The sequence below is a fragment of the Polypterus senegalus genome, chromosome 15 (genome assembly GCF_016835505.1).
Source record: "Polypterus senegalus isolate Bchr_013 chromosome 15, ASM1683550v1, whole genome shotgun sequence".
Taxonomy (NCBI): Eukaryota; Metazoa; Chordata; class Cladistia; order Polypteriformes; family Polypteridae; genus Polypterus; species Polypterus senegalus.
In genome coordinates this window covers 86,687,592-86,699,828 of record NC_053168.1, presented here as the reverse complement: position 1 = coordinate 86,699,828, position 12,237 = coordinate 86,687,592, and the positions used below count along the sequence as shown (strand labels likewise).

General features: G+C 34.1%; 1 protein-coding gene across 2 annotated transcripts in view; it reads right to left on the bottom strand.

Moving 5' to 3' along the window:
* Positions 1–9,282, bottom strand: part of runx1t1 (RUNX1 partner transcriptional co-repressor 1) — a 161,489-nt gene extending 152,207 nt beyond the window's left edge. Inside the window, exon 1 of one of the 2 annotated variants that reach the window (XM_039736443.1) lies at positions 8,718–9,282. In XM_039736443.1, coding sequence (XP_039592377.1) covers positions 8,718–8,745 — 28 coding nt within the window. In that variant the 5' untranslated portion in view covers positions 8,746–9,282. The remainder of the gene's footprint in view (positions 1–8,717) is intronic. The other variant, XM_039736444.1, reaches the window with a different exon arrangement.
* Between the last annotated feature and the right edge of the window lie 2,955 nt (positions 9,283–12,237).

Genomic DNA, 12,237 nt, shown 5'->3' with positions numbered 1-12,237 from the left:
TGAAAACATAAAACACCTTCAGAGTAAAGAAATTCACCAGTTCTTAATGAAAGAATTATATGAACCTGAAAAAAAGTGACGATCAATTCAAAATAATGGGAAGATTTTACATTTTATGCCATGACCTACAATTACAAATGGGTGTTAGTAGATATTTCACTAGTTTCTTATATTCCAGAGCTTGAGGTGCAGATAAACACAAACTAAGCTTAAAACAAAAGCTTGTTCCCTTTCAGTGAAATTAATGTTTTAATCAATTTAAAAGATGCAGTGCTTACATTTCTCCAATACTATAAGAAGTATCATCCACCATTTATAAAATATATGTAGTTTTAAGACAAAATATTGTAATATGGAATTCATGAATTTGTTTATTTGTATATTCAGTATAATGTACTCTTTACCAGGAAAATCAGCTTGAGAAGATGGAAAAGATCAACTCTGCCAGAAAAGTACCCACTGATGGTAACATGCTTTGCTGTGTTCACCTAACCAGTAGCAACACCAAAATGTCAATATAATTAGTCAATGCAAGCAGAATATAAGGGACTGTTTTTTCCTTTTATTGATTCAGTAAAGTCAAATGAAAAACAACCCTGAGCTGCAAACAAATCTTAATTAAGCTTGTAGCCTTTTATTAGTGCTCAGCTAACAGTAGGCACGATTTGCTATGAAAAAAAAAAAAAAACACTACTATTTGGCCATTTATTTCAACTGACCTTTATATTTTCTATGAGCTACCTGTTATGTGTGCTGTATCACAAGCACACCACCATGTGTTGACTAACCAACAATAATTATTATCAATTATGCTTTAACATCTCTAAAATTCATTAATTTGTAATTCAATAAACCACAAAATGATGATAAGCAGATCCCTTTCTTATACCTACTAATAACTGGTTATTACATAAATAGAATGTGTAAACTTAAAAATACATGGATGCTTGCACCAGATGCCACTTTTGCATTCTACTGTGAAACAAAAAGGAGACAAAGGAAATAAAACTGGGGGAAAATGGGGTGCTTTTGTTATTTATCTTTTCTTACAATCATTATTTAAAATAAAATATATTGCTCTAGAAGTTTTACAGGAGAGTTATTTGAATTTTATATACTCTGCATAATTACCTCTCCTTTGGCCAATTTTACTTCTTAAAAAATTAAACCTAGGCATTTACACTTGTATTATTACCTCATCAATCTGACTGTTAAAGAGACGTGTCAATAAATACTTAATTTGCACCCCTTTTATCAGCCTTTTCGTGAAAGCTGCCCAAAATCTGCTGACAAAACCTAATTATAGATAACGACTTTGGTAATTTCACCTTCAAAGGTCCTGTCTGGATGCGTAACAAAATAAAGAGATAAAATCACAAACAAGATGGATGTCTAACCTGTAGTAGAGATTGTCCTTTGTTTGCAACTTAGCCCCATTTTCAAATCACAGACCCTAAATATATAAACAATGCAGTCTCTCTCTCTTCAATAACATATACACATACACACACCAAACACCCCCAAATGTCCATCTCTTTCACTGCTAATCTTTAAATGCAAATTCCCTGACAGTAAAATACAGGCATGGCAGATAACAGGTTACATCTTCACTCCTGGACAGTTATCGAGTTCTGCATCACTGAAAAGCACCTATTCAATGAGATTACCTTCTGGCAGAGTGCACTGCAACACACAACGGCTTTGTATTCATTAAACACACATCCCAGCTTATCTAAAATAAAAAGCCCTGTCAGGATGGCACATTGTGTGTGTGTGTGTGTGTGTGTGTGTGTGTGTGTGTGTAAGTGGAAGGCAATGTGCATTAGGGTGATTACAATATCAGCTCAACCCAGATGGATACAGGAAAATAAAAGGGGGGGGGGATAGGGTTCTGTGCAAGAAGTTAATTGGCAACTCAAAGGGAAAACACAGAGATGGGATTAAACACAGGGGAAAGAGAGGCAGAGACAGAGAGAGAGAGAGATATTGAAATAAAAATGAAGAAGAAGAGCAAGTAGCAAACTGCACAGAGCTAAACCACCTGTCACCTGGGGCATAGAACTGCTATATGCATAGTTTGGACAAAGAGACCACTGAAATTTTTGTGATACAAGGGGAAAGGAGTAACTAGAAGTTATAAGAAAATCTAGTGGGTGAATTTGTGCTTTTGTCTTATTATTCATGAAGGACCTAAATATTTATATGGATAGTGAATATTTAGCTGGAAAAAACTGATGCTAATCACAATTTGTCTATCATGAACAAAGACAATGTCTGAATTGTAGTTTAAGAGGCTAATCACAAAACCAAAAACCCACTTAAAGATTGTTATTAGAAAAACTTGTGACCTGGTAAGATTTATTATGTGGATAAGATGATATTTAAGGGTATACAGAATTAACATAGGCTGATATCCCCCAAATCTTACCAGTGAACACCCAGTTTAAAAAAAAAAAAAACACTTTTTAAAAATGGCATAATTAGTCTATACTTTAGCTCATTGAAAGAAGTGGCCAGGCTTATATAAAATATAAAAAGTGACCAAAAATCTGCAAGGCTATCTAACCTTATGCAGCATATACATTGGCACAGACATTATCATTAGGCATACTATTCTTACACGAAATGAAAGAGGAATGAATCCCAAATCTTGCATAAAGATGAATATGCTAAAGAAAATCTTTAATAGACCCAAATCACATGTTTAAAGTTTGAGAGAATTTTCATTACCCAAACTCTAACATTACACCAGCTCATTTTTTCTGCTTCACATGGCAGTCAAGACAAAAAAATATAACCAACAGCTTTTATAACAGAAAACAAAACAAAAATCTATTTTTGGCAGTTAAATAATGACCACTTTATTACTTCACTCTACAGGTTATTTTTGATTACGGAGACACTCAGACAGCATCCAGAGTCATCACTAACGATGGACACGATGTTGGTCTTGCATTTTGCTTGAACCATCTACATTTAGCATGTTTTACTGGAGTGGGTATGTGTGAGTCCAGCTGATCAATTTTTGTATTTTTCACTTTTGCATTGCCAGCAGTTCATGACTTAATAGCTATAATTTTACATTTGATTATTAACAAATTATTTGCTTTAAGAGTCCATTTTTATTTGTGAATTTCCCTTTGGGATTAATAAAGTATCTATCTATCTATCTTATAGTATAAAAAGTGTAGATGTATATATTTGTATATTTATACATACAAACTGCAGGTCACAGAGTTCAGGGTTGTTTTTGTTTGTTTTGATGTATGTATTTTTAAACTTTATTTTCACTATATCTGTAAACCTGTACTGAGATTTGGACTTTAAAGAAGAAGTTGCAATTTAATGTGAAAGTATACACTATTTCAATGCATATTAAAGGAAACAACATATATTAACAACAAGTATTAATCACATTTCACATTGCTTATATTTCTGAAATACCGTATTATTTACATATTCTGTATCATTTTATTCAATTAATGAAGCAATTTTGCTTTTGACATAGCACACGGCACCCCTTATGTTAACTCATGCATGTCCAGCTACCTATTGCATATGTCCTGTACATGCAACAAGGTTGACATTTAATCTGATTTAGTCTTCTCATTAAGTTATTTGCATTTAATTCTAAACTAAATGTCAGTATTTCTGTCAACAAGCCTGGTTTCATATGCTGAAATCTATCTTAACCAATGGTCACTATTAAAACTAAAATTATTTTTTGTAATGAAAATGTGAACTTATCATAAACTTAATTTAAATGAAAAATATGACTATGTCAACAAGCAACATGTACAAAAGTACCTTTTGTAAAACAAAATTCTAAGATTATATTACTAACTTCTTTTTTCATTAAGCAAATAAACAATCATTTACCTATCATTTACATATTTGTGTTTTTAGTGGGATTAAGTATTCTGAGGTAAAAGAGGTGTAGGGGTAGATCCATCAGCAGTCATTTTGGACCCATTAATTTATATTACTTATACATTCACTTAGTGTTCAACACTGTTTTTTACGTTGTAGTTTTGTATCTACTTTAAAAGCACAGTGAAAGAATACTCTCGTAACATCTCTCCTTAATTCAAGACCAGCTGTGCAACAATTTAAAACCCTAACATTAGGTTAATTCAATCTCAAGGTAAAACTATTCATTGCAGAAGGTAATAAATTTTAAAAAGTTTGTTTGGTTGAGGGGATTGAACTGGAGGTTGGTGGTGTGTGAACTGAAAGTACTTCATATGATGTTTCGAATACTGCCTCATTAGTAAACACGGTAACAGTTTATATAGTTAATTATCTATTGTTTGGCTGAGATCCATAGTCCAGCAGCCAACTGCATGATACACAAATAAATTTCAGCTAAAGTCACATTTTAAATCAATTTAGATACAAAGCCCTACACGAACAGTCTTCTCATAAAAAATACATGTATTTGATTACAATAAATGCGTAACAGTTAAGAAAATGAAACAATAATAAAAACACAGGATAAATATATTTGTACAACACACTCCACACATAGAAAACTGACAAACTTTTCTCTACCTTTAAAAACATCTGCAGAATCAATACTAGATCAAAAAACAGACAGTAAAAGTATGATTACTCTCCATAAGAAGCAAAAAAAAGGCAAAAAGTGGAGTTATTTTCGCCACAAATTAAATTCAGCTTGACAAACATTAAAAGATGTCTAATTTTGACCTGAAAGCTATTAACAATGAACATGAGTCATTTAATGAGTAGATTTGTTTCTCATGAGATTCAAAACAGGGCATCTACCTGCCCTAGGCATTGATGATAAGGTCCACAACTGAAAGGGGGAGGGGGATTACAAATATTGTTTCATGTTCTGCTAATCAGAGTGCAGTGGTAAACATGTACCTGATTCTTCTGGTGTCGAAAACCTTTTGCAACATAAAAATTACAACGTAACACATCTTTTAATTCTTCATATATGTGTTACAATACAATATAATTTTCATAAAGGAAAACCAATTTGTTTATTAACGTAAAGAATTAAAAATTGCTTAAAACTGTATTTCTTCATTTCTAATACACTGCAAGAAAAAAATCACTAACAAGTGATACAATAAAACCTGTGTACATCAAATATTGTCATTTGGAAAAGATAGAAAAATGTTAAAATATCAGAGATATTTTATTAAGTCCAGTTATTCCACTTTAGGGCTGTACGCATGTGGAGGTAATATAACAAACAATTATTAACTATAAAAAGTGTAAATGTCATAAATATAAAATTTTTAAAAACAGCTTAAAACCTTAGCACTAAGGACATGGAGAAAATAAGTTCATATATTGACTCAAATTTCATACATGTGACCACATTTTATAATAAGGGTTGACTGACAAGTACAGATTGTATGTAGGTTGACTACTACAAGTACAGATGGCTATTAGAAATGGAAAAGTCACTCCTTTTGTTTAAACATCGAATAGATAACCCATGCAGCACTTATCCCTTACAATTAACTCCAGCAAACTAATAATGTTTGCTTTAATTAAATGCCCACCTCTATATTAACATTGTCATTGGTACAAAAACAATGGCAAAAAAATGAGGAGCAACGCAAAGTGATGGAAAGTTAATGGTCTGCACATTAGAGGCTAAACATGTATTAATCTCTTCAGCAATGAGGATAGTGAATCCCTGTGCAGTTTCCATAGGAGCAGAATGCATCCAACAGATGTGAAAAATGCTCTCCTCGAGAAGCAAGATTCACACAATGATATCAGTAGGGAATTATACAGACACTTGTACAAAGCAACACCTCATCAAGACTAATAATAAAAATGGAAACAACTTTCAATTTCATGGTCATAAGAATGCACATTGAAATTAAACTGAATGTTAAGTCTAACGCCATTTAGACTTTTACAGGTCATGCTTACATGGTAGGTTTTGTTAAATTGTTAAAACAATTACATTGTTAAAATGAAGTGCCAAATAACATTAATTATAAAAAAAATGAAATGAGAAAAAATTCAAAAAGATGAAGTTCTGTGTAATATTTCTAAATCATTTTCAAAGTTACTATAAATTACCCATGACATAGGTATAAACTTCTTAAAAATATTTTAAATTACTTTAAAACTGTATATTTTAATATATTTAAAATATAATGTTACATATGAAAAATTCAGTCTCAATATATTATGTTAGATAATGTGATCGTGATGAGGTCATGTTTAAATGAAAATAAAAATTATAACATTGCATATATGTAAATATATCAGATCCTTTCATTTCCAAATCTGGTTAAGCTATTTATAGTGACATGGGGGATTAAAGGCTATTTCGGGGCTCAAAGTGAGCAGTGGAAATCTGTGGACAGGCCACTAGTCCATCATACATAGACAGACAGACAGACAGACAGACAGACAGACAGATAGATAGATAGATAGATAGATAGATAGATAGATAGATAGATAGATAGATAGATAGATAGATAGATAGATAGATAGATAGATAGATAGATAGATAGATAGAATGTTAAATCTTAAATACATATTTCAAACCATCATTCATTATGTAGAAAGGAAGGGCTAATAACAGCAAGTTCCCACAGAAAAAAATACTGGCAATCTAAATGTAAACACATTGCGTCAACATCCTATCAACTTCACTTTTAAACCGACTCAAGATTTTCCCCCACTGGATTTTGAACCAAATGAAGGACCATCAAGATGGATCAAAAAGATGGAACTGACAATTGTGACTCGTTTAGGGTTTTCAAATGCAAAATGTGCAGATGCCAGCTTTTAAAGTGTTCCCTACTAGAGAAAGAATGCAGTGCACTAAGAACCTCAATGAAAAAGCTTTACATTCAGTGCCTGTCAGCTGATGTTTATCTGTTGTGGAAGGGGTAAAATAAGATCCGACAGAAAGAAAAGAGAGAAAGGTATGACTACCCCATAACAGACTCCATCTGGGGAGAAGTCTGTCCTTTGCGTTCTGTCCAAAAACTGAATAGGGTTTAACTCTGCTCCATAAATTAATACATATATTTTAGGCACTTTGACAGTTAAGTTCTGGATAATCACATTATGTGCTTTCCTTTGTTTTGTCAAAGAAATACTTTGCATTTAAGAATCAACAAGGAAACACTTAAACTTCAGCATTATTAAATTAATGCTTGATTTTTTTTTACCTATCAATTAATTATAAACATATATTGTAGTACTACCAATAAAATATTTAATGTGCCTTTACAGTGTGAAATCTCTACATATATAAATATTTTATGCACCCATAATGCATGTGAATTGTTAATCCATTAGTAGTGATAAAGATCGATTTTTGATATTTTGTTATTGTTGTTTTTAGCCTTTTGTCTTCCTTATGTGGTAATAAACAAAAAATGAGCATCATTTTGCTTGTAATTATTTTAGTTACAAAATTACAAATAAAATACGTATAGCTTATACAAATGCTTATAGTAAAGGAAAGTTTCCATTTAGCATTTCTTACATGATTATGAGAAAAGTTGTTTTGTCTACTTGAATGCTTGTTTAAATTACAGTGTACACATTACCTCTCAAATAATCTAAGGATCATATTATAGTTGCATAAAGTTATCATGTTTTTGTACTTTCAATACCATTACTATATGCTATTGTTAAATGTATGTGTAGAATGTTACGTCTGGATTATAAACGTGTTTCGGAAGAAAGCAATATTGCTTACATAATTAAAAAATCTTAACATCACATATGTATCAATATTACAATTACTAACTGCACAGCATGTTGCAGCAAGACTGGAACCAACTCTGGACGGAGCGTCAGTTCATCACAAAAGGAATAAATAAACTATTTTTAGTTTAAATTATCATTCACGAACAGCTGAACAATATGATAATGTAAATGGTAATGGTATGTCGGCACATTTTTCAAATATTCATTTTGGATATATTCATTTTAGTCAGAGAAAAAAAAAATGCCTCGAAGGGTGAAAAGAAGTAGTCCGCGTATTCTAAGTACAAAAAGGTGGATGAACCATTTAGTTTACTGTAAGAGCTGAGGTTGAAAGTTTAAAAGACATAGACAATTAATACTGTAAAAAGGACTGATGCCCCTTTAAATGCCTTAAAATCTCGCGTAAAGGAACGGTTATTTATCTGATGCGGTTCTTCCTTCAAATTCGACCAGCTTGCTTTGCTTCTCGCTTTTTCTTACAGTATGTAAAACACAGATTACAGAGAAAACCAAGGCAGACGACAGTTTCTCCCCATGCACAATCTAAAGATATCACGGCTCTACAGATACGGAAGAGGTTCTATCTCGCTAAAGAACTGCACTGCCGATGCGATGAAGTGCCCCCACGCAGAATCAAAGAAGCTGTATGAAATACTAAGCATCACATTTCTTTTTCAGCTAAAAGTTATAAGAAATTCAGTATGAAAGGGTGTGAATTTTGAAAGTCGTGATCAGTTCTACGTTGGAAATTTTAAAAACTGAATTCCCAGCACTGCTGAGTCGCCGCTTAAAACGCTTAATTCCATGATAGATCGACATTCTCGGTAAGGCAGGTGAATGACTGACAGCTAAAAACTGTTAATCGAAGCGGAATCTTCATAACCAGTTGGCTCTGTATACCTTAGTTTTCGCTCTAACAAACAAAAGTACAAAAGAAATGCATTGTTTTACAACGCGGCACGAGTACAGGTTCAGAAAATAACAGTACTACTTACACTGGAAGGGGACAGAAATTCCCACCATTCGTCACTAGATTGTAGGCACACAGATAAGTTCCAGTCTTGAACTCCGTACAGTATACAACAAAAAAAGAAACGCAAACGACCAGAGAAACTGCGTTTTTTAGTTGCAGTTGTCTTTATATCACAGCCCAGATAGTGAGATGAGCAAAGTCTGAAAAGTATTTGAAAAAACTCCGACCGCCAAGAAAAGCAACCGATTTGTCCAAGTATTTTAAGTAAACAGTTTCTTCAGGTAAAGAAAACTGGTAAAACGTTAAAAAAAGAAAAATATATAAAGGAAATAAATCCTGCACGTTTCATATGAATAACAGGCACACCAAATGAAAAAGGTCCGACTGTCATAGAGTTCTCATTTGTTTTAAGAAGAAGGGGTCCTGTTTCAGCTCTTCTTGGCTTTTTGCTGCCGGTGTAGGGGGAAGGGAAATGAAGAAGAAGAAGTAGGGAAAAAAGCCCTCCAATAAAATCATATGCTGATGCTGCGGTAGTCTGTGCGGCTCGTGTCGAAGAAGTCGGGCGCTTCTCTGCCAACGAGTAGCCTGGTCGGCGTACCCAGGTGCAGAGTGGGCGGGAGCTGCGCGGTGGGCGGTGACTGAGGTAGCAGACATCTGTGTCACGAGCAGGTTGGAGAGGTCAAGTATATGTTAAGAATAAGCAGGCCGTGTCAGTCCTCTTGGACTGGCAGCTGGCTGTCTATATATTGTTTTTTTTTTCCCTCTCTCGTTTTTTTCTTGTTGCTTCCTACTACTGCCGCTGCGCTCAGCTTTTGCATGTACTCTCGCGTGTGTGTCGCGGCATTAAAAAGACGTTTTTTTCAGGTTTGCCTGTCTGCATGCTTGCTGCTTAGCTTGTGCAGCAGATTGTCCTGTAGTACCACAAGACACTTTCTCCCGACCATCTGGATACCTTCGGAGTCCATACTATCTATCGACACAAACGCGGGGCAGAAAGAAGCACCTTAAAATACACCAGGAAATGACTCCCTTAATTCTACTCTGTTCTTTGATTGTATGATTAGAGCGTTTACTTGTTTGTTCTGTTGTTTATAACAAATAATCGTATACTGTATATGACTTGTTTCGAATGACCGCAGAGAGAGCGAGAGAGACTGAAAAAGGGGCATGTAGTTAATCTGCTTTTGCATGTCCGGAAATGTACCGTACCGTGTGTATATATATATATTAGAATTCTTTAAAGGAACGTATTAATTTTTTTCTGATCAATAGTAAATGAAATGGAAAGATGTCAGCACAGCTGTTAGTGTAATTTTAAATATTAATGCCATGAAACAGTGAAGCGTAATTATAGCCAAGCCTATCGGTTCACTACGCTTCTTTACGCACACAAATGGAGAATAGGTCGGGTTTCAAATGTCCTTTGCTGGTTTACTTTATTTTACACCAGCTTAAGGTCGTGTAAGACCAATCATAGAATGTTATATAGCATGTATTATTAATAATACAGTATTTATGCTAAACATATTTATACAGTATGTGTATTTCCTCCCATAATAAATAATAAACATATTTATACAATATTTGCATTTCCTCCCATAATACTGTATCATCCCGGCCGGGGCAGGCAAAGTGGCTCATGAGTTTAGTGGGGAGCTCAAAGAGCGACGCGGAGGACTGCGTCGGGGATATGATTGAGGAGAAAAGGGGTGGTACCCTGAACGGAGGAGCTAGAAATGGAGGCGGGGATTTCTGTTCGGTTCGGTAAATAACGGGAAAGGTGTGTGATATAAAGAAGAGATACAAGGGCCGGGCTAGGGCGAGGGGGATGGATTCAGTATAGGGTAGTGCTTCCCAAACTCGGCCCCGGGGACCCATTGTGACTGCAGGTTTTTGTTCCAAAGTCATAATCAGTGACAACACCTGATAATACTAATCTCTTTTAATAGCCGTTTTTTTCTCATTCTACATTAAGAAAAGCACAGCCGCACAATTTTTACATTTATAAGAAATTTAGAAATATGTCTGCCTTTACTATAGATTTAAATGCTTAACTCTGTTTTGTTGATTTCATTATACTTTGTCCTTTCTATGTGCAGTTTACCCCCTTCGTTGTATCTTATTAATGACAATTAAAAACGAGGACAGCAGACACACAGGAAAGCAACACTAAATAATGAAAGTCTACAACTACTTTAGCGCCAGACCCACTAATCAGTAAATCATGGATTAATTAAACAATTGGAACACCTGGAAAATTAGAATGAAAATATTGATAAAAAAACATTATTCCCATTTAACTACTTGGTACATGTATTTATTTATTTATTTCACCAAACTTACATTTCTAATTTCTACATCGTTCCCAATACACAGAACTTGGGAAATCATAGTTCACTTAATTAGCCCAGGAGTCCAATTAAAAACAGAAGCTGATTGGAAAAAAAACCTGCAGCTATAGTGAGTCCCCAGTTTGGGTAGCACTGGTACAGGGATCCGAAGTTTTCTTTTACGGCATTTCTCAGGGCAATAACAATTACAGGTTTATAACTAATTGTAAATAGTTCTAGTTCGGTTTCCGTCGTTTTTGTTTTACATTCGTGTATTCTTCTTAGACTGTTACGAGTAAACTGCTGCAACCACTTCTTTGTCCTACTGTGTTTTCCTTTTCGAACATCCTGAGGTCGCTACAATATACACACTAACTTACATTGGATTGGTTTCAGTTTAAATACTGTATAATTATATTTCACAAAGCAAATTAGAAGAAAATGAACTTGACATCCTAAAGACGTTAACGCATTTATAATACAATAGAGAATAATGATTAGGGTATTGGATAGATAGATAGATACTTTATTAATCCCAAGCGGAAATTCACATAATCTTCACTTCATTAAACTAACACATATAATATTACAATCCATCCGTATATTTTAGAACCTTCGTAAAATAGTTACAGGTCTCTGGGTCGAAGTCTATCTTATCAGTATCGGGCAAACGTAAAAGCACACATTAAATATGTTTTATTGTTTGAACAATAGAAATTTGCGTGTGTCAGCCGAACTGTTTATTTCTGACTATAGAATAGGCAATATATGTTCCTATCAGTTTTAACCAGTAATTACCTATTGAGTAGGTTTTAATAACAGCAATTTAATGAATGATGGCAGTGCCCATGAACATTAGCAGCAAGTTAGCATTTACAGATGAATAAACAATGGTACTGTAAAGCTGATTTCAGAGGTTAGACTGGTGATCAGTATTGTTTCAGTGATTTCAATTAATGTACCCTAATACGGAGTTATGTGTAATCTCAAAAGAAAGATGAAGTGTTAAAACTGAAAGTGAGCTTTATACCTCATATGACTGACTAACTGCTTGTACTAACAAAATGAATGAATAAAAGCTGCCGTTTTTAAAAGTGCATTCATTAATACCCGCCGTTAATTCAGCACGTGCATGACGGAACACTTTAGAACACATCGTGGCAATACCCATACTCGTGGCTGTTAACTATTTAATCGCTGATAAGAGACCGA